This window comes from Scyliorhinus canicula, chromosome 2 (assembly GCF_902713615.1).
Source record: "Scyliorhinus canicula chromosome 2, sScyCan1.1, whole genome shotgun sequence".
Classification (NCBI taxonomy): domain Eukaryota; kingdom Metazoa; phylum Chordata; class Chondrichthyes; order Carcharhiniformes; family Scyliorhinidae; genus Scyliorhinus; species Scyliorhinus canicula.
The window spans coordinates 75,925,611-75,948,624 of NC_052147.1; the positions used below are offsets into that span (position 1 = coordinate 75,925,611).

Sequence of the window (23,014 nt, forward strand, 5' to 3'; positions counted from 1 at the left end):
CAGATCATCAAATCCGAATCCAATATCCAATACATCACCAAAACTGTTTACTACCATTTCCCCAGTATTACCTAGCTCTGTCTGTTCGTTTCTCTCCCGAGTAAGACTGGAATGATTTCTGTGTTACAGAACAAGCTCCACACTTGTCCTCTCCAGCAACTTCCTCACTAGCCTTCTGAGATTAACACTATATAAACTCCAACACAGTCAAAACCCTGCTGCTGAAACCTGTCTCAGACTAATTATTTCTCAGCCATCAGTCCTTTCATTACTGACCTCAGAGAATTGAATTCAATATCATGGTCTTGTTTATCCATGGTCTCATCCCATCATTCGATTGTCAGATGGGCTCACTGGTACCACTCTTGTCTCTAAGTCAGAAGATCATGGGTTCAAGCGCCACTCCAATTTAATCACATAATCTAGTCACTTCAGTAAGAGAGTAATGCATTGTCAAAAGGTGTCGCCTTACAGTTGAGACACTAAACGGATATACATATGCCTGTTCTGGTGGACACAAAAGATCCTGAGGTATTATTTGAAAAAACAAAGCCCCAGTTCTTGGCCAATGTTTATCCCTCAACCAACATAAGCAAAAATGGATTAACTGGTTATTTTCCACCCGTGTGCGTAAATTGGCTGCAATATTTGCCTATAAACAAAAGTGACCGTACTTCAAAAGTAATGGTTTGGCTGTAATGCACTTTGAGATGTACTGAGGACATGAAAAGTACTACATAAATTCAAGTATTTCTTATTATCTCTTTAATGAGATAATACTTTGCATATAAACATCAGTCAATAGTTTTACATATCAGTTATGTCTGATTTATGCCACCATTGTATTACACAGCACACATCATCAAAATCAAACCTGTTTAAAATGTTGGGAAGGCGATGGCATTGTAGTATTATCACTGGACCAGTAATCCAGACATCCAGGGTAATGCCCTGGGAGCCTGGGTTTGAATCCTCCCTTGGCAGATGGTGAAATTTGAGTCCAATAAAAATCTAACCATGAAACTATTGCCGATTGTCTTAAAAGAAAAACTTCTGGTTCACTCATGTCCTTTAGAGAAGGAAATCTGCCATCCTTATCTGGTCCAGCCTACATGTGACTTCAGATCCACAGCAATGTTGTTAACTCTTAATTGTCCCCTGCTCAGGGGCAATTAGAGATGGGCAATAAATGATGGCCTAGCAACACACATACAATGATTTTTTTTTTAAATTTATGCAATTTGATTCTTGTTTTTTGCTAAGAATGTCACTCTCAGTTTGAGTACCTGAATATAAGCCACTTTGTGGATGGCTTCTCAGCCATCAGGGTTTAGGTGCTAAATTGGGGGAAGGCTAACTACAACCAGATTAGGCAGGATTTGGAGGCTGTTGTTTGGGAGAGGCTGTTTGAAGATAAATCCACATTTGGCATGTGGGAGTCTTTTAAGGAGCAGTTGATGGGAGTGCAGGACAGACATGTGCCAGTGAAAAGAAAAGGCAGGATTCAGGAACTGTGGATGACCAGGGAAATTGTGAGTCTAGTCAAAAAGAAAAAGGATGCACACGTGAGGTTTAGGCAACTAAAAACAGATGAAGCACTTGAAGAATACAAGGAAAGCAGAAAAGAGCTCAAGCAGGGAGTTATTAGGGCAAAAAGGGGTCACAAAATGACTTTGGCAGACAGGATTAAGGAGAATCCCAAGGCATTTTATACGTGTATTAGGAACAAGTGGGTAGCTAGAGAAAGAGTTGGTCCACTCAAGGACAAAGGAGGGAAATTATGTGCAGAACCAAAGGAAGTAGGTGAGATCCTAAATGAGTATTTTGCATCAGTATTCACAAGGTGATGTTGATTGGTGGTGTCTCAGAGGGATGTGTAAACCCTTTCGAACAGGTCGTTATTATGAGGGAGGAAGTGTTAGATGTGTTAAAAAGCATTAAGGTAGACAAATCCCATAGGCATCTATCCCAGATTACTGAGGGAGACGAGATGAAATTGCTGGATCTCTGGTAGAAATCTTTGTTTTCTCGTTGGCCACAGGTGAGGTCCGAGAGGATTGGAGGATAGCCAATGTTGTCCTGTTATTTAAAGGGGTAGCAAGGATAACTCGGGTAATTATAGGCCAGTGAACTTGACGTCAATGATAGTGAAATTGTTGGAAAAGATTCTCGGAGATTTGGAAGTGAATGGTCTTATTAGCGACAGACAGCAAGGTTTTGTACAAGGGAGGTCATGTCTCACTAATTTAATTTAATTTTTTGAGGAGGTGACAAAAATGATTGACGATGTTGTGGCCATTTCGGAGACATGGATAGAGCAGGGCGAGGAATGGTTGTTGCAGGTGCCGGGGTTTAGATATTTCAGTAAGTTCAGGGAAGGTGGTAAGAGAGGGGGAGGGGTGGCATTGTTAGTCAAGGACAGTATTACGGTGGCTGAGAGGACATTTGATGAGGACTCGAATACTGAGGTAGTATGGGCTGAGTTAAGAAACAGGAAAGGAAAGGTCACCCTGTTAGGGCTTTTCTATAGGCCTCCGAAAAGTTCCAGAGATGTAGAGGAAAGGATTGCAAAGATGATTCTGGATAGGAGCGAAAATAACAGGGTAGTTGTTATGGGGGACTTTAACTTTCCAAATATTGACTGGAAACACTATAGTTCGAGTACTTTAGATGGATCTGTTTTTGTCCAATGTGTGCAGGAGGGTTTCCTGATGCAGTATGTAGATAGGCCAACAAGAGGCGAGGACGTATTGGATTTGGTACTGGGTAATGAACCAGGACAGGTGTTAGATTTGGAGGTAGGTGAGCATTTTGGTGATAGTGACCACAATTCGATTACGTTTACTTTAGCGATGGAACGGGATAGGTATAAACCGCAGGGCAAGAGTTATTGCTGGGGGAAAGGCAATTATGATGCGATGAGGCAAGACTTAGGATGCATCGCCTGGAGAGGAAAACTGCAGGGGATGGACACAATGGAAATGTGGAGCATGTTCAAGGAACAGCTACTGCGTGTCCTTGATAAGTATGTACCTGTTAGGCAGGGAGGAAGTGGTCGAGTGAGGGAACCATGGGTTACTAAAGCAGTGGAATCACTTGTCAAGAGGAAGAAGGAGGCTTATGTGAAGGTGAGACGTGATGGTTCAGTTGGGTCGCTTGAGAGTTACAAGTTAGCTAGGAAGGCTCTAAAGGAAGAGCCAAGCGAGGACATGAGAAGTCTTTGGCAGGTAGGATGAAGGATAACCCTAAAGCTTTCTATAGGTATGTCAGGAATAAAAGAATTACTAAGGTAAGAGTAGGGCCAGTCAAGGACAGTAGTGGAAAGTTGTGCATAGAGTCCGAGGAGATAGGAGAGGTGCTAAATGAGTATTTTTCGTCAGTATTCACACAGGAAAAAGACAAAGTTGTCAAGGAGAATACTGAGATACAGGCTACTAGACTAGAAGGGCTTGAGGTTCATAAGGAGGAGGTGTTAGAGATTCTGGAAAGTGTGAAAATAGATAAGTCCCCTGGGCCGGATGGGATTTATCCTAGGATTCTCTGGGAAGCTAGGGAGGAGATTGCTGAGCCTTTGGCTTTGATCTTTAAGTCATCTTTGTCTACAGGAATAGTGCCAGAGGACTGGAGGATAGCAAATGTTGTCCCCTTGTACAAGAAGGGAAGTAGAGATAACCCCGGTAACTATAGACCAGTGAGCCTTACTTCTGTTGTGGGAAAAGTCTTGGAAAGGTTTATAAGACATAGGATGTATAATCATCTGGAAAGGAATAATTTGATTAGAGATAGTCAACACGGTTTTGTGAAGGGTAGGTCGTGCCTCACAAACCTCATTGAGTTCTTCGAGAAGGTAACCAAACAGGTGGATGAGGGTAAAGTAGTTGATGTGGTGGAAATGGATTTCAGTAAAGCGTTTGATAAGGTTCCCCACGGTAGGCTATTGCAGAAAATACAGAGGCATGGGATTCAGGGTGATTTAGCAGTTTGGATCAGAAATTGGCTAGCTGATAGAAGACAAAGAGTGGTGGTTGATGGGAAATGCTCTGACTGGTGTCCAGTTACTAGTGGTGTGCCACAAGGATCTGTTTTGGGGCCGTTGCTGTTTGTCATTTTTATAAATGATCTGGGGGAGGGCATAGAAGGATGGGTGAGTAAATTTGCAGATGACACTAAAGTCGGTGGAGTTATGGACAGTGCAGAAGGATGTTACAAGTTACAGAGGGACATAGATAAGCTGCAGAGCTGGGCTGACAGGTGGCAAATGGAGTTTAATGCAGAAAAGTGTGAGGTGATTCATTTTGGAAGGAATAACAGAAAGGCAGAGTACTGGGCTAATGGTAAGATTCTTGGTAGTGTGGACTAGCAGAGAGATCTTGGTGTCCATGTCCATGGATCCCTGAAAGTTGCCACCCAGGTTGAGAGGGTTGTTAAGAAGGCATACGGTGTGTTAGCTTTTATTGGTAGAGGAATTGAGTTTCGGAGCCATGAGGTCATGTTGCAGTTGTACAAAACTCTGGTGCGGCCGCATTTGGAGTATTGTGTGCAGTTCTGGTCGCCACATTATAGGAAGGATGTGGAAGCATTGGAAAGGGTACAGAGGAGATTTACAAGAATGTTGCCTGGTATGGAGGGAAGATCATATGAGGAAAGGCTGAAGGACTTGAGGCTGTTTTCGTTAGAGAGAAGAAGGTTAAGAGGGGACTTAATTGAGGCATACAAGATGATCAGAGGATTAGATAGGGTGGACATCGAGAGCCTTTTTCCTCGGATGGTGATGTCCAGCACGAGGGGACATAGCTTTAAATTGAGGGGAGATAGATATAGGACAGATGTCAGAGGTAGGTTCTTTACCCAGAGAGTAGTAAGGGTGTGGAATGCCCTGCCTGCAACAGTAGTGAACTCGCCAACACTGAACGCATTCGAATGGTCATTGGATAGGCATATGGACGATAAGGGAATAGTGTAGAGGGACTTTAGAAGGGTTTCACAGGACGGTGCAACATCGTGGGCCGAAGGGCCTGTACTGCGCTGTAATGTTCTATGTTCTATGAGGGAAGGGCTGTGGATGTTGTCTACATGGACTTTAGTAAAGCATTTGACAATGTCCCTTATGGCAGGTTGGTACAAAAGATTAAATCGCATGGGCTCAGGGGTGAACTAACTAGATGGATTCAGAACTGGCTTGGCCATGGAAGACAGAGGATAGCAGTGGAAGGGTGTTTTTACGAATGGAGGTCGGTAAGTAGTGGTGTTCAGCAGGGATCAGTACTGGGACCTCTACTGTTTGTAATATATATAAATGACTTGGAAGAAAATATAGCTGGTCTGATTAGCTAAGTTTGCGGATAATACTAAGATTGCAGGACTTGTGGATAGTGATGAAGATTGTCAGAGAATATTGCAGGACATAGGCTGCAAAATTGGGCAGAGAAATGCCAGATGGAATTTAACCCAGACAAATGCGAGGTGATGCATTTTGGTAGATCCAATTCAGATGGGAGCTATTAAATAAATGGCAGAACCATCAGGAGCACAGGCACACAGATCTGGGCCTGCAAGTTCACGATTCCTTAGAAATGGTAGCACAGGTGGAAATGGTGGTAAAGAAAGCAAGTGGCATGATTGCCTTCAGAGGATGGAGTATCGGGTATAAAAACTTGCAGATTATGTTAGTTATCCAGAACGTTGGTTAGGCCACATTTAGAATACTGTGTCTAATTCTGGTCACCACACTACCAGAAGGACCTGGAGGCTTTGGAGAGAGCACAGAAAAGGTGTACCAGGATGTTCCCTAGTATGGAGGGATTAGCTATGAGGTGAGTTGAATAAACTGGGATTGCTCACCCTGGAATTCCAGAGGCTGAGGTGCGACCTGATAGAATTTTATAAAATTATGATGGGTATAGATAGGGTGAACAGTTGGAGGCTTTTTCCCAGGGCCAAAATTATAAGGGGGCACAAGTTCAAGGTGAGAGGTGACAGGTTCAAGGGAGAAGTGCGGGGGAAGGTTTTTACACAAGAGGGTGGTGGTGGCCTGGAATGCACTGCCAAGTGAGATGGTTGAGGCAGATACGTTAATGACCTTTAAGACTTATCTGGATAGACACATGAACAGGCGGGATATAGGGTACAGGCGTTTGGTCTAGATAAGACACGTGATCGGCGCAGGCTTGGAAGGCCGAAGGGCCTGTTCTTGTGCTATATTGCTCTTTGTTCTTTGTTCACTCATGTCTATTTTACAATTCATACACTTCTCATTTCTGTTGCTTTCTATACATTTCCTCTGTAAATTTGTGCACCAAGCAAGGATAGGAAAGACAGCATTTGTGGATTGAGAAAGCGAGTTAGTGTTTCAGGTCAATCTGTCTTCAGAATTCTGATGAAATATCTCAGACTGAAATGTTCACTCAGTTCCACTCTCCACAGATGCTGCCAGACCTGCTGAGAATTTCCAGCATTTTCTGTTTATATTTCCAATGTTGAGCATCAGCAGTATTTTGGTTTTCCAAGGATAAGTAGTGAAGATAGGAAATTGGAAAGAAAAAGGAACCCTGGTTTGCCTCTTGCAGTTTCGCACACAGATTATAGGTCACTGAAATTGTGTCAAGCAACAAACATTCTCAATTTCAGATCACCTGCTAAAAATCTGTAATTTATTTTTTGAGATGATACATCTTTAAATATTGAATTATGTAAAGATTATACCATGTGCTAAATTGTTAGAATTCCTTTTTGATGACTATCTGCATCATGTATTTAGTGCAGCAAGCGTTTTAGCTTTATAATGACATGGCGCCTCAGGATCACATATCAAGTTTCAATCCATGTTCTCATAAACGGGAAAATGTCCCATATTGATGATCCTAACAAATCTTGGTGTTCTAATTTATTCCCCAGTAACTTCTTAACACACCAAAATCCCCATGCCACATTTAAAATCTGAAATATATCTCAGCGATTCAACAGGCTCTCTTCCCTACCACTCACCATAGAGTGAATCTTCCAGTTTCCTTTGAAACAAAGTACCCTTCACTCAATCTTTTGAGCACATTTGAATGAGCTTCCAATAGCAGGCAACCCACTGCTGATTCTTTAGTCTTCAACTCTCCACAACAAGCTTTGTCCCTTTGAACTGAGGTGTCATCCCCACCAGCAGTCTGCTTGGTAATTTAACCCAAAAGCAGTCCTGTTCTTCTCCCTGGCATTGCAGCAGTCTGACTGCTTTTGAGAGTTTGTAGGTCTACAGGCAGCAAGAACAGCTGCCTTCTAATTTTTGTTGATGTTTAAAGCTCACACCTGACTTTCAATCAGGCTTGATCTTGGCCCCATGACAACCAGATCACATGGGCCTGTTGCCAAGCCAAGCTCAGTATGACTTCACACCCCCTCGCCATTTCAAGGCATTCTGTTTAATCTTAGATTAAAAGAGACAGTTTAAAACATAGCCGTCTTATGAATGCTCGCATAGATGCAATTTTAGAAGACATTTAAGTGTAATCAACAAAAATAGTTCCATATAAATTGAGATCAATTTGCAATCCACTGATACAACTAATGATACCCATATCACATTAGAATGCCATCAGTAACAGACACTGATATAACGGATGACGGCCAGCTTTTAAAAGGTCCTGAAAGTCGAGGTCAGAAGCCTGGATAATTAACGGGCGGAATTTAATGGAAATATTTCCAAGTTCATTTGTGGAGGGTTTCACAGGGAGTTTCCCGTTGGCTTTGCCAGCAAGTTCCCCACCACTATCAAACAACACTTAGTCGCTTTTGTGGGCCCTGGGGAGTTTCTCACCAGTTCAGCCCACATTTAGGATTTTTTTCAGCACTGCGGAGCTGAACTCCACAGATTTTGAATTTTTAAATGGTGTCCCCCATCTCTAAGTGAGCTAGTGGGTCCCTCACACCCCCTACACATATGGGCACTACCTCACACCCCCACCCCACACCCCAAGTGAGGAAACCCTACTATGGGGTCCCTGGGGACCCCCCTCTTCAGGGCCCCCATTCCCTCTTATAGCTCCCCCCCTTCCAGGACCCCCATCCATCACCCCCACAACCTCACAGGGGCCCATCACCCCCACAACCTCACAGGGGCCCCTACTTAACTGCCCTGCACCCTACCCCCCCCACTTCATACCCCCAGCTTGGCAATACCACCCTGCCAGTGGCGCTACCAAGGTGCCAGCTGGGCAGTACCAAGCTGCCCACGTTCCAAGGGGAGGGCCAGGGGGTCACCCTGCATGATCCCAGGGACCTCCATAGGACCGGGAGCCTCCCGCGTGCTGTTGCACCTGCTCCACGTTTGTGTGAACCAGTACAGAACGGCACCCAGCTGCAGCCTCGCTGGGGAGGCTTGTAAATCCTAGGGCAGCTCGCCTATGTAGGTTTAAACCCTACTTAGGTGCGTGCTGTTTGGTCACGTCCCATTTGGACAGGATTCTGATGCCTCACAGGACTTGGGGTATATCCTGCGAGGCGTAAAGGCTGTCGGGAAGATCGTGGGAGGCCTCTCCTGGGATCTACCGGCCATGTTGCACTCTCGCTTGAGCGCAATGCGGCCAGTAGATTGCACCCAACATCTCTTTGTATTGCCCATCCATTTTTTATTTTTTTTAAATAATTTTTATTCAAGTTTCTTAATAAAATAACAAATTTTCTCCCCGTAATTTAAAACAAACAAGGCGTGCTTCCACGCCAAAACAAAACAAGAAAAGAACTCTTCCCCCCCCCCCAAAAATAAATAATAACAAATAGCAATACAAGAAAGAAGAAAATAACATAACAAACCCACCGTCGCAAAAACACACCCCCCAACCATCACCAATGCCCCCCACCCCCGGGTTGCTGCAGAGACCAACCACTCTCTACCCCTTCGCCAGGAAATCGAGAAAGGGCTGCCACTGCCGAAAGAACCCCTGTACCGACCCCCTCAGGGCAAATTTCATCCTCTCCAACTTGATGAACCCAGCCATGTCGTTGACCCAGGTCTCCGAACTCGGGGGCCGCGTATCCCTCCACTGTAACAGAATCCTGCGCCGGGCTACTAGAGACGCAAAGGCCAGAATGCCGGCCTCTCTCTCCTCCTGCACTCCCGGCTCCGAAGCTACCCCAAAGATCGCGAGCCCCCAGCCCGGCCTGAACCTAGACCCAACCACTTCCGACAAAATCCCCGCCACCCCCTTCCAAAATCCCTCCAGAGCCGGACATGCCCAAACATATGGGTGTGGTTTGCAGGGCCACCCGAACACCTCCCACACCTGTCTTCCCCTCTGAAAAACCGGCTCATCCTTGCTCCCGTCATGTGAGCCCTTTGCAGCACCTTCAGCTGAATTAGGCTGAGCCGTGCGCAAGAGGAGGAAGAATTCACCCTCTCCAGGGCGTCCGACCACGTCCCATCCTCAATCTCTTCCCCTAGCTCTTCCTCCCATTTCGCTTTGAGCTCATCTACTGAGGCCTCCTCCTCCTGCATCAGTTGGTAGATAGCCGAGATCTTCCCTTCCCCGACCCATGTCCCCGAAAGCACCCTGTCCTGCACCCCCCTTGGCGGCAGCCGCGGAAACTCCTCCACCTGCCTCTTAACAAAGTCCCTGACCTGCATATACCTAAAAGCGTTCCCAGGGGGGAGGTTCCACTTCCCCACCAGCTCCTCCAGAGTCACAAACTTCCCATCCAAGAAGAGGTCCCCAAACTGTCTGATGCCTGCCCTGTGCCAACTCCCAAATCCCCCACCCGTTCTCCCTGGTGCAAAACGGTGATTGCCCCGTATCGGGGCCCAAACTGAGGCCTTCACTTCCCCCCTATGCCGCCTCCACTGTCCCCAGATTTTGAGGGACGCAACCACCACCGGACTCGTGGAGTACTTTGCCGGAGGGAGTGGAAGTGGAGCCGTCACCAAGGCCTCCAGACTCGTACCCGCACAGGATGCCACCTCCAGCCTCTTCCATGCATCACCCTCCCCTTCCGGCACCCACCTGCGAATCATCGCCACGTTCGCCGCCCAATAATATCCACACAGGTTGGGAAGCGGCAGGTCCCCTACCTCCCTTCTTCACTCCAAAAATACCCTCCTTACTCTCGGGGCCTTCCGCACCCACACAAACCCCAGAATCGACTTATTCACCCTTCTAAAAAAAAGCCTTCGGGATCAACATGGGGAGGCACTGGAAAAGAAACAAAAACCTCGGGAGCATCGTCATTTTTTGCTCCAGACCCCTTTATCCACCGGGAATCGACGAATCAGCGCCGATTGGGGCCCTTAAAAGAGCCCACAAGTCCTTTTAAAGCGGGAGCTGCCGAACGTGCGGCTTAGCTCCGCATAGCCGCAACCGGAAGTCGGGAGCATCGTCATTTTAACCGACTGGACCCTGCCCACCAACGAGAGCGGCAGCGCATCCCACCTCCTGAACAACTCCTCCATCTGCCCCACCAACCTCGAAATGTTAAGCCTATGCATAGCCCCCCAGGTCCTAGCCACGTGGACCCCAAGATACCTAAAGCTCCCCTCAGCCCTCCTCAATGGGAGTTACCCTATCTCCCTCTCCTGACCCCCCGGGTGCAGGACAAACAGCTCACTTTTCCCCACATTTAGCTTATATCCCGAAAAGTCCCTAAAACTCCAAGTATCCTCAGCACCTCTGGCATCCCCTCAGCCGGGTCCGCAACATACAGCAGCAGATCATCTGCATACAGCGACAACTGGTGCTCCTCCCCACCCCCCACCCCCTCCACCCCCCCTTGCTCAATCCCCCTCCAACCCTCAGCGCCATGGCCAGGGGCTCAATTGCTAACGCGAAGAGCTGGGGAGACAAGGGGCACACCTGCCTCATCCCTCTGGAAAGCCGAAAGTCCTCTGACCTCCTCCCATTCGTCACCACACTCGCCCCTGGGGAGCTGTACAGCAACCTCACCCAGCTAATGAACCCCTCACCAAACCCAAACCTCCACAACACCTCCCACAGCTAACTCTACTCCACCCTATCAAAAGCTTTCTCCGCATCCATGGACGCCACTATTTCTGACTCCCCAACCACCGGCGCCATCATCATAACATTCAGGAGCCTCCGCACGTTGGCATTCAATTGTCTCCCCTTTACAAACCCCGTTTGGTCCTCATGAATCACCGTCGGGACCACATCCTCCACCCTCCTGGACAGCACCTTTGCCAACAACCTGACATCTACGTTAAGGAGCGAGATCGGCCTATAAGACCCACACTGAAGGGGGTCCTTGTTCCGCTTCAGGAGCAAAGAGATAATTGCCCTGGACATCGTCGGGGGCAAAGCACCCCCCCCCCCCCCCCCCGGGCCTCATTCAGGGTCCTCACCAGCAGCGGGCCCAGCAAATCTGAAAATTTTCTATAAAATTCCACCGGGAACCCGTCAAGCCCCGGCGCTTTCCCTGTCTGCATGCTTCCCAGCGCCTCCTCCAACTCAATTGGGGCCCCCAAACCCTCCACCCGCTCGTCCCCTAATCTTGGGAACTCCAGCTTATCCAAAAAGTGGTCCATCCCGCCTGCTCCCCGGGGGGGGGGGGTACCGCCCGATATAGCCCCTCATAAAAGGATCTGAACACCCCATTGATGTCCTTTCCACCCCGCACTAAGTTCCCACCCGCATCCGTGGCTCCCCCAATTTCTCTAGCTGCCTCCCGCTTCCGGAGCTGGTGAACCAACATCCGCCTTGCCTTCTCCCCGTACTCATACACCGTCCCCTGTGCCCTCCTCCATTGCACCTCCGCCTTACGGGTGGTTAAAATGTCAAACTCCGCTTGGAGACTGCGCCACTCCCTCAGAAACCCCTCCTCCGGGCTGCATATCTGCTATCCACCCTGACCATCTCCTCCACCAGCCCCTCCCTCTCGACCCTCTCCCCCCTCTCCCTGTGTGCCCGAATAGAGATCAGCTCCCCTCTAACTCCTGCTTTTAGCGCTTCCCAAACCATCCCAACCTGCACCTCCCCGTTGTCATTGGTTTCCAGATACCCCTCGATACCCCTACGGATCCGACCGCACACTTCCTCCTCTGCCAAAAGCCCCACATCCAACCTCCACAGCGGGCGTTGATCCTTCCCCTCCACCAGCTCCAGGTCCACCAAATGTGGAGCATGATCAGAAATGGCTATCGCCGAATACTCCGCCCCCACCACTCTCGGGACCAGCGCCCTGCTAAGCACGAAAAAGTCAATCCGGGAGTACGCTTCAAAAACCTCCAAGGGTCCACCCCTCCCATCTGATCCATGAACCCCCTGAGCACCGAGGCCGCTGCCGGCCTCCTGCCCGTCCTAGACTTCGAGCGGTCCAGAGCCGGATCCAGCACCGTGTTAAAGTCCCCACCCAGAATCAATCTCCCTGTCTCCAGGTCTGGGATCAGGCCCAGCATATGCCGCATGAAGCCCGCATCATCCCAGTTGGGGGCATAAACATTAACCAAGACCACCCGCTCCCCCTGAAGTCTCCCACTCACCATCACATATCTACCTGCACTATCCGCCACCACTTTGGAAGCGACGAACGACATGCTCTTACCCACCAAAATTGCCACCCCACGTTCTTCGCATCAAGCCCCGAGTGAAACACCTGTCCCACCCAATTCTTTCTTGGCCTCATCTGATCCGTAACCCTGAGGTCCGTCTCCTGGAGCATAGCTACATCCGCTCCCAGCCCTCTCAAGTGAGCCAAGACCCGGGATCGCTTCACCGGACCAACCAGCCCCCTCACGTTCCATGTGACCAACCGAACCCGAGGGGCCGTCCCCTTCCCTCTACGCCGATCAGCCATAGTATTGCCCATCCATTTGTTGGCATTAAAGAGTGGAGAGTGACACTCAGTAGTCACAGGTCTCTACTTGCGTGCTGCTCTCCTGGAACTACTCAACCTAAATAAAAATATCTTTATTTAAAATGAAACGTTACATACTTTTAATTCACAGTAGTGCATATCTTACAAGTAGTCAAGTACAGACTGATACAGTATTATTGTGAAGTCAAGTAGAAAAGTCCATGTTGGCATAGTATAACACTACAAAATCTCCATTTTGTAGAAAGCTAAGAATTCTGACACTGCACCAAACAAAGAAGGACTGTATTAAAATGTCATTGTTGTGTAACCATAAAAGATCAAGGTAACGATCATTTGCCTGGATGTTAACAGGTAGGATATCAGAGTTTTGGATGGAAGTCTGTGTTTCAACATCACACTGACCATATTTTCCGCTCAGAGGTCAGCCTTATTGGGAAGATGCTAGCATTGGCTGCAGTGGTAAGTCACATCCTCCACTCCAGTGTTGAGGGAGTGGTGGAGTTTATCTTGGAGGTTTTTGTGTATGGGGGCTAAAGGGAGGAGCATTGTGGCTTACAAGCAATCCTGTAAATGTACTTATCTTCTTCCCTAGCTATCCTCACCTCCTTCAGATACCAAGGCTTGGAAAAGCCAGCCAACCACTGTAAAACCTGAAAGTCAGGTTAAATTAGTCAGCCTCATCAAAATGTTTAAACTGCCAACCTACCTGTGTTAAACTGGGAAGTAGATGGATTGAGGTCAGGTAGTTTTTTAAATTCTAATGTCTATCCCAGCCCCACCCATTGTGTTTGAAATTAATGAACCCTTAGTCTAAGACATATTTTTGCATAGTTGTATAAAATAACCTCCACCCTACAGAAAAACTTGTATAACCTCCACCCTGTAGAAAAGTAGTAGTCCATCTCTCTGACAAATGTGTTAAACCAATTCGTATAAATAAATTTTTGAAGTTTGGCATTGTTGGTGTATCTGTAAAGTGTCAGCCAATTGAACACATCAAGATTCTACAAATAATAATGAAAGGAATAGCCCGTTAATCTTATTTTTTTACTGACACACATCATCAGCGAGGATGGACATCTTGCCAAGGTCATCCCCACACCCCCACTACTGGCCTTCAAACAACCGCGCAACCTCAAACAAACCATTGTTTGCAGCAAATTACCCAGCCTTCAGAACAGCAACCACAACACCACAAAACCCTGCCAGGGTAATCTCTGCAAGACATGCCAGATCATCGACATGGACACCACCATTACACGTGGAAACACCACCCACCAGGTACGCGGCGCATACTCGTGCGACTCGACCAATGTAGTCTACCTCATACGCTGCAGGAAAGGATGTCCCGAAGCGTGGTACATTGGCGAGACCATGCAGACACTGCGACAACGAATAAACGGGCATCGTGCGACTATCAACAGGCAGGACTGTTCCCTTCCAGTTGGGGAACACTTCAGCAGTCAAGGACATTCAGCCTCTGATCTCCGGGTCAGCATTCTACAAGGAGGCCTTCAGGAGACGCGACAACGCAAAATTGCTGAGCAAAAACTTATAGCTAAGTTCCGCACGCATGAATGCGGACTCAACCGGGATCTGGGATTCATGTCGCATTACATTCGGCCCCCACCAACAAGCCTGGACTTGCAGAGGCCTACCGACTGAACTGGCTTGGGACAATTCACACCTCTTTAACCTGGAGTTACCTCTCTCTCTGCATCTTTGATGATTTGATTGCCTGCAGGTGCTCGCATTCCGGGGCATCTCTGACTGTGTCTATATAAACATTTCTGGAACAAGCCTTTCCATTCACCTGAAGAAGGAGCCGTGCTCCGAAAGCTCGTGTTTGAAACAAACCTGTTGGACTTTAACCTGGTGTTGTAAGACTTCTTACTGTTATTTTTTTACTGGCATTGATATTGAAAAAAGAATACTGTTGAGGATGTGGGGAAATTCTTGCTCTTCCCCTAAGGTGTTATGATATTTTTAACACCTACCTGAACACGTGGATGTGCCCTCAGTTATCTCATCTGAAGGGCACAGAACTGAAACTGCACAGGAGTGTCAAGTCAGACTGTAAGATTAGTGGTAGGAAAAGTCATGGAATCCTTACTAAAGGAGAGAATGGGCGCGATCTACCATCCACACTGCACTCGAAAAGCAGTGTGCCGCATGCGGCGCAACATGGCTGGTAACTGCTAGGAGACCCCACTTCTAGTATCTACCCGGCTCGCTATACCTCGTCAGATCTAACACGATTTCATGAGACGCCATCCATTGTGAGCGGGAGCATTTTTTGGCAAATCTGCATATTAGAGCGAGACAGCTAGTCTCAATCTAATATGTAGTTCCCTGAGGTAACCAAGGCATTGGGATCTATGCCCTTTGTCTTGGAGACCTCGGGTGAACGCCGTTCAGTGCTGGTCTCCACAAGCGGGGACCAGACAGACAGGCACTCATGGGGATCTCCCAGAAGATTGGATGCCCCCACACGTATGCCCTCTGGGCAGGGTGGCACCCAGGCATTGCTAATGGCATCCAGGAACCCTGACACTGCCAGTCTGGCACCCTGTCAGTGCCAAGCAGGCACCCAGGTGGCACTGGTAGGGACACTGCTAGTGTACCAGGCTGGTAGTGCCAAGCTGGCATTTTTCACGCGGCGGTGATTGGGCCAGGAGGTTACACTGCGCGGGTATGGGAGAATGCGGAGGGACACCATTATAGGTGAGTTGAGGCTTGGGAGGGGTTAGAGCAGGGGTGGGCAAACTACGGCCCGCGGGCCATATGCGGCCCACCAAGATCAAGTCATTTAAAAAAAAAATGTGGGGGGGGGGGGGGGCAGTTGGGTTACTTACTGGTATAGGGTGGATACGTTGACTTGAGTAGGGTGATCATTGCTCGGCACAACATCGAGGGCCGAAGGGCCTGTTCTGTGCTGTACTGTTCTATGTTCTATATGAGGCGCCCAGAATCATAACCGGGTGAAGTAATTATTTTACTTAATATACTATGCGGCCCTTTAAAATTGTGAATTTCTGAATGTGGCTCTTGCACGGAAAAGTTTGCCCACCCCTGGGTTAGAGGGTCGCATCAGGAGCTCGAGAGATTGGGACGACATTTCTCTCACTGCACTGACGGGTTCCGCAGCAGAGCTCCTCAGTGCAGAAAACGGGGCTGAGTGCGGCCTCGGGTGTGCGTTCCCAGCTGAGGCTCCGTATCTTACCAGATGGGCGTTAGATTGCGGCGTATTTCCCGACACTGTAAGTGCCAGGAACCACGCAGCTAAATGCCCTCGCTATGGATCTCTGTTCCCAATTGGTTTGATCGGGCCGAATTGGGAAATATGTGGTGTGAGATATACAATATTGAATAGTCGGCATGAATTTTAAAGGGAAAATCTTGCTTGGCCAAAGTTATTGAATTTATTGAGGAGGTAACAGAGAGTAGATGGTGATAATATAGGGGCTGGTTTAGCTCAGTGAGCTAGACGGCTGGTTTGTGATGCAGAACAAGGCCAGCAGCGCGGTTCAATTCCTGTACCAGCTGAGAATTCTGAATTCTCCCTCCGTGTTCCCGAACAGGCGACGGAATGTGACGACTCAGGATTTTTCACAGTAACTTCATTGCAGTGTTAATGTAAGCCTACTTGTGACAATAAAAAGATTATTATTTTGCAGTAGATGAGGGTGTTTTTTGGGGGGCTGGAGTGTCCTAAAGTAGGAGAGGAGGATAAGGCAGGGTTGGAGGAGCCAGTGGGGACGGAGGAGGTTTGTACAGCAATAGGGAAGATGCAGACGGTAAAGCAACGGGTTAACTTGGTGCTGCTGTTGGTGGAGATGTTTGAGGACACACAGTGACTAAAGGGGCGCTCCCGGAGATGATGGGATAGGCATCTATTACGCTGCTGGTAAAAAAGGATAAGGATCCGGTGGAGTGTGGGTCATATCGGCCAATATCTCTGTTGAATGTGGATGTCAAAATTCTTGCCAAGGTGTTGCCACTTTGGTTGGAGGAGCGCCTTCAGCAGGTGATTGGGGAGGATCAGACAGGGTTTGTAAAGGGTAGGCAGTTGTCCTCGAATGTGCGTCACTTGTTAAACGTGGTGCTCTCCCCATCAGAAGGGTGGAGAGCTTGAGATGGTGGTGACGCTGGATGAGGAGTGAAATTAGTGGTTTGCGGTTTTGGAGTGGTTTGAGATTGGGCCTAAGTTTGTGGCATGGGTCAAATTGTTACATAAGTAACTGCAGGCGAATGTTCGTACAAATGAGGTGAACTCAGGTTATTTGCAGCTGCAGAGGGGAATGAGACAGCAGTATCCCATGTCCCCCTTTTGTTTGCGCTGGCGTATGAGCCCTCGGCCATTGCGCTGAGGAGCTTGGATAAGTGGAGGGGTTAGTGTGGGTGGGTGGGGGGGTGGTTGAGGGTAGCATAAGGTGTCCGTGTATGCTGACAACCCTTTGTTGCATATTTCTAACCCGGGTCCCGTGATGGGGAATATAATGGGGCTGCTCAGATGATTTGGGGGATTTTCTGGATATAAATTGAATTTGGAGAAGAGCCAGTGTTCTTTGGTTTCCTTTCCGGGGACGGGAGCTGGCCATGAGGGATTTCCGTTTCGTGTGGTGACTACTCATTTCAGGAACCTGAGGCTGCAGGTGGCTCAGGACTGTGTCCAACTCCGTAAATGTATCAGCCTTGTGCGTAGGGTTAAGGCAGCTTTGTTGAGGTGGGACAGCCTCCCTGTATCATTGGCAGGCTTGGTGCAAGTGGCAAAGATGAATATCTTGCCGTGGTTTTTATTTTTATTCCAGTGCTTGCCGGTCATTTTGGCGAAGGCATTTTTTATGGGGGTGGAACGGTTGATTTTCTCATTTGTGGGGTGGGTAAAGTGGTAAGGATTCGAACAACAGTGCTTCAGAGAGGGCAACAGTCGGGGCGTTTGCTCTTCCGAATCTGATGTATTACTATTGGGTGGCGAACGCCAAGAAGGTGCGGGGCTGGGGTAGGGATCTGGAGGCAATGTGGGTGAGGATGGAGGCAGGCTCTGTAGGGGGTTGTGGTTGCCAGCACGGGCAACGGCACTGCTCCAGTTTCCCCCTGGGAAATACTCATGTAGTCCGGTGGTGGTGGTCACGCTGAAGATTTGGAGGTAATTTTGGCAGCATTTTAAGTTAGAGACAGGGTTGAAGCTGAGGCCGGTTCAAGAGAATCATGTGTTTGAGCCGGCAAGACCGGATGCTAGGTTACCGGGGTTGATAGAAATGAAGGACCTATTTTTGGGAGGACGGTTTGCGAATTTGTAGAAGTTGACAGAGACGTTTTGGATTCCGTAGAGGGAGGCCTTTAGGTATATGCAGGTGCGAGACTTTGCAAGGAAGGTTTTCCCGGCGTTCCCTTGACACCTCCTTGTTGTTGGAGGGGGTGTTGTCTGTGATAAGGTTGGAAAGGGGGTCATCTCAGTGATTTATAGGATTTTGGAGGAGAATATGGTGTCGCTGGAGGGGGTTAAGGCCAATTGGGAGGAGGAGCTGGAGGTGGCATTGGAGGAGGTATTGTGCTGTGAGGTGACAATGGTTGCACTGGGCGCACCTGACGAGGTCAAGGATGAGCTTGTTGTTTGAGGAGGTGGAGGACACTTGCGAGCGATGTGGGAGAGGTCCTGCCAACCATGTACACATGTTCTGGTCCTGCCAAAGCTAGAGAAAATTTGGGGGGTTTTCAGCACCATGTCAACGATCTTGCAGTTGGAATTGGAGCCCAGTCTCCTGGGGGCCATATTTGGGGTGTCAGAATTGCCTGCACTGCAGATGGGAATGGGGACAGGTGTTTTAACCTTAGCCTCGCTGATTGCTCGCAGGCGGGACCTGTTGGGGTGGAGGTCAGCCTCTCCGCACAGTTCCTCAGTATGGCTTGGGGACCTGATGGAGTTTGTGTATTTGGAGAAGGTTACATTTACCTTGAGAGGGATGACTGTGGGGTTCCACAAGAAATGGGGTCTGTTTATTCTTCACTTTAAAGAGTTAGTTGCTGCTAGGGAGAGGGTGTTTGTGTGTGTGTGTGTGGGGGGAGGGTGGGTTGGGCTGTGGGGGGGGGGGGTCTATTCTTTGTATTATTGGGATGTTGGTTTGTAGAGTGGTGGTGGTTCATGTTGTTTTGCATTGTTTTGTTCTTTATGTATAAAATGTTAAAAAACAAATACAAAAATTAAAATGCCAAAAGATAAATATAAGCAATTTATTTCAAAAATCTCTACTACAGTATCACATTAGTTTTATTTAGATATCTTCTAACAAAATAGGACTTAATTTGGAACCTGTTCAGTTATTTTAACTTGGACTTTATTCATCAGTTTTGTATTTTTTCATAGTAATAGAATACTTGAAGTGTATTCCTTGGGAGGGAAGTAAAGACTCATTAGTAACTACTGGCAGGCCTAATCCATCACAATGAGACTGAGCAATGCAGCATAAGAATGCGAATGAATATGAAATAATTACACGCCAATGTGACTGACCCCTCAGCCTTGAAATCCATGAGAGATCATGTGGGTTGGTAGAGGAGAATCTGACTCTCTTTCTAACACAGCTATGGGAAAAATGTGGCTGGACCAAATATTCCTTGTATGATGTTGCTGGTAAAAGAACTGAGAGGAGGAGGGAATTTGACGGGTTGGTGCAGAAAGTTGTTTCATTGATGGAAGCTGAAGTGAAAATCAATTTCCTGGAAGAGACAAACTTGGCAATGAGTACAGAACTCTTTTCATGACTTCTAATGTGAACTTCAAAGCTACGACTGGTATCCCCAAAACCTAAATCTATTGTATTTTTTGATGGAGGCAGGCGGAGTTCAATTTGGGGGAAAAACAAGTGATACTTTCCCTTGTTTATTGACCAAAGTCAGAAATAATTCATGTTCAAATTGTTTGCAAACAGTAGTTTCAGTTTTCTTTTGTGAAAATCCTAGAAAATTAGTTGCCTCATTTTTTTTCACGCTACTCATCACATTAAATATTAGCCTTTCAATCATGGAGTAGCCATATTGCATCATCTACCTTGTATCGGTCAGCTTTGTGACTTACTTGTTGAAGTATTCAACAACAAGATGTTATGTTACTGGACTAGTGATGGCTCTTCCTGGCAGCCTGTATGCATGAGTGTTACTTATAAATCAATATAGATGTGTAGTAATGTACAAACTTCCATCTAAGAGTTTTAGGCAAACTGCAAATGAACACACAGGTCAAACTATCTCTAGAAAATGCTGATGACCATAGTCTGTGATAGCTTCAGGCATGCATGTGACATTGCAATATTTGCCACAATTTGTCAATAGAATTAAGTACCAGCACATGGTGTTTGATATAAACAAAAGTATTTAAGTGTACACATGTTCAGTAACAGAAATATTCCAAAATCTGGATTTGGAATCTGTATTTTCAAAGATATTTCACATAGACTTCAACTATGTAAGTGCTGTTAAATCAATCTGTCTTACAGTGGCTGTTTCCTAGAAGATTGTAATGCTTATAATAAAATTTAAATTTGTTTCTGAAGAAAATTGAGAATTCAGCAGCTGAACAATTAAATCTGAGATTCTGCACAGTTTACTAAAAGTGTTATTATAAATGATTTTGAGGATTAGTGAGCTTTTACAAGATGCTTCTTGAATCAAGTTTTTAAAAACTTTTAAAAATATACCATGTGTATTATAAAAACAGGGGAACTTACTAGTTCACCTCTTGTTCGGAGAATGATAAAAATCTTGAAAATAAAATCTAGAGATGAGTCTGCATCCTGTACCACTGTCTGCGTTGCACAGTACATCTTTGTTTTCTAACGACCACCATGCAGCCTTTCTACAGTTCAAACACTGCCTCTTTCAGTCTATGAATTCCTAATACTATTCTGCTTTTCTTCCCGCAGGTTGGAACGGCTGGTGGATGTCCTGAGGAAGAAGGTTGGAACAGGGAACATCAGGACGGTGACCTGATTGAGTAGCAGCGTCTGGCAATGTAGTCACATCTGGTGACCAGGCCATTCTATTCATCGTTGTACAAATAAAAAATCCTGGTCTTAGCAAACAGTTGTTGTAACCAGCATGCTGAAATAACATCCAAAAATATCCAAACCTAATTTTTTGAAGTCTGGAAACTTGATAGTATTCTATATTGACAAATGTTGCAGACCTACAAGAGGCACTTTCATATCTACTGATTTTTATCAGAAATTTGTCAAATGCATGCTTATAAAAAATTCATATTTTTCATGCATATTCGTTAAGATAATTTGGCATTATTACCACCTTATCAGAAATGCTGACTTCAATTCAATAAAAATTCATAACATTGTTCACTTGCTTACTATTTAGAAAGTGTCTGACCTATAGGATGTAAACCAAATTACATTTTCACATCTTTGAATGTAGAAAATGGCATTGAAGGTTAAGTGGATGTTTGATGCCTGGCATTGTTTTAACATGATGTGCACCTGTACTTATGGCCTCCCACCCCCCCACCCCCATATTAAATTTTTTAGTAATTTAGCAGTGTATCAGTATCATTATTCAGACAATCATGTTAGTTCTTTGTGCTAGCCTTTACATTTTACAATTGTTCAAAATGTTTATCTAAATCACTGTAGTAACCAGATTAAAAGCTTTGTAAATGTGTTAATGTTGAGTACATTTTAACTTTCTGGGGTTGGGAATGGAGTTGAACTTTTCAGCACGAGTTCAGTCTTCTGTCTCTATTTTAAATAACTGGCATCAAGGAATAAATTCATTTGCGAAAAGTTGTATAGTAAAATCTACAGTCAATGTATTTGGAAGTGCCATTTAACTCCCAGAGAATGTGAGCTATGAATATCAGTTCAGATTTGAAGCTGGCATTGGTAACTGGTGGTATTATAGCACTATCGACATTTTTTTATGTTCAATTTGGTGCCGAACAGCCGAGGAATTGTACGTTTCAAAAAAAAAACTCCTATTCCTAAAATGTGACCTTTTTAATACTTACAAGATACATTTAAAACTTTGCTATTCCGACGGTTAAAATCGAAAGATAATGAAGGTGTGCTTGCACATTCAGATGCATGCGGTATATTCAAATTTATATTTCTACCATCTATGAATTGGGCTGCTCTCTATTCTAATTATGTGAAGACACGAATTTTTTAAATTGTCAGCACCTCGAATTACAATGCTAATAAAAGATTACAAAGAAAGCAAAAGAGAGAAATAGCAAATGTGAAATGTTCAAAAGTGCAGAGATGCGGCTGTGTTTAATACGAGTCCAATGCCGCTTTGTTGCTCCGATATTAATTGAAAAGGGTCGGGTATGGGCAGGAACATGCAATGATCCTATGTGGGGAGGTTTACTGACTCAGCTGGAGATGGGAAGAGGACTAAATGAACGTTCACGTTTCCATGGGTTATTTGTTATCTCAAAGATTTTAACTTTGCCTTTTGATTTAAGATGGTTAATGTTCCGGTGGATGCAAACGTGATTAAGGAAACAATACAGAGAACGAGTTTGCTTAATTACCTCCACGCACAAAAATATTATGCGGATACCCCATCATGTAAATGATTCAGCATCAACATATGTTTATAAAAAGTATTGAGTCATTAATGATGGTGCGTTTACGGAGATAGCAATTTAACTCAGGAAGACTGGCTAGTGCCAGGAATTGGAATTGTCTAGTTTCTTGTCTAGGAATTATGTTATACCGTTGTCATTCATCAGACGCAAGAATTTCGTTCAATGTAATTTTCAACGGAAATGTAATACATTTATGAATGTGATTAAAATCTCCACCATAAATATTTAGGGGCAGGAGGGTACAAAAGGGCACATCAGTAACTTTCCTATTATCCTGCCACGCATTTCTGAGCACAGTTTGTTTTAAAAGCTTGGATTATGTTGCAAAAAAAGAGTGCTTGCAATATCTACTAGAAGTTCCTGTCTAAGTATTATTTGGACGAAATGAAATGTCGACCTGATCACGACAACGAGTATTTACATGTCCATATTATCTCGACTTTTTACAAGATGCGAGGAGAAAGGCGGGGAATTAAACTGGGGGCTAGCAGATGGGTATTAGAGTTAGACTTCTAAAGTTTTGAAGGAAGGGAGAGAGATGGCAATGAACTGTAGTTCTGACACCGTTTAAGAAGTAGAAACATAACGGCTGAAACAGTGAAAATATTCACT

At 46.1% G+C, this 23,014-nt stretch overlaps 1 protein-coding gene across 5 annotated transcripts in view; it reads left to right on the forward strand.

Annotated features, from left to right (window-relative positions):
* Positions 1-21,151, forward strand: part of mipol1 (mirror-image polydactyly 1) — a 569,773-nt gene extending 548,622 nt beyond the window's left edge. For all 5 annotated transcript variants that reach the window (XM_038780869.1, XM_038780849.1, XM_038780840.1 and 2 more), the window contains one exon: positions 20,727-21,151. In XM_038780869.1, coding sequence (XP_038636797.1) covers positions 20,727-20,793 — 67 coding nt within the window. In that variant the 3' untranslated portion in view covers positions 20,794-21,151. The remainder of the gene's footprint in view (positions 1-20,726) is intronic.
* The last annotated feature ends 1,863 nt before the right edge of the window (positions 21,152-23,014 follow it).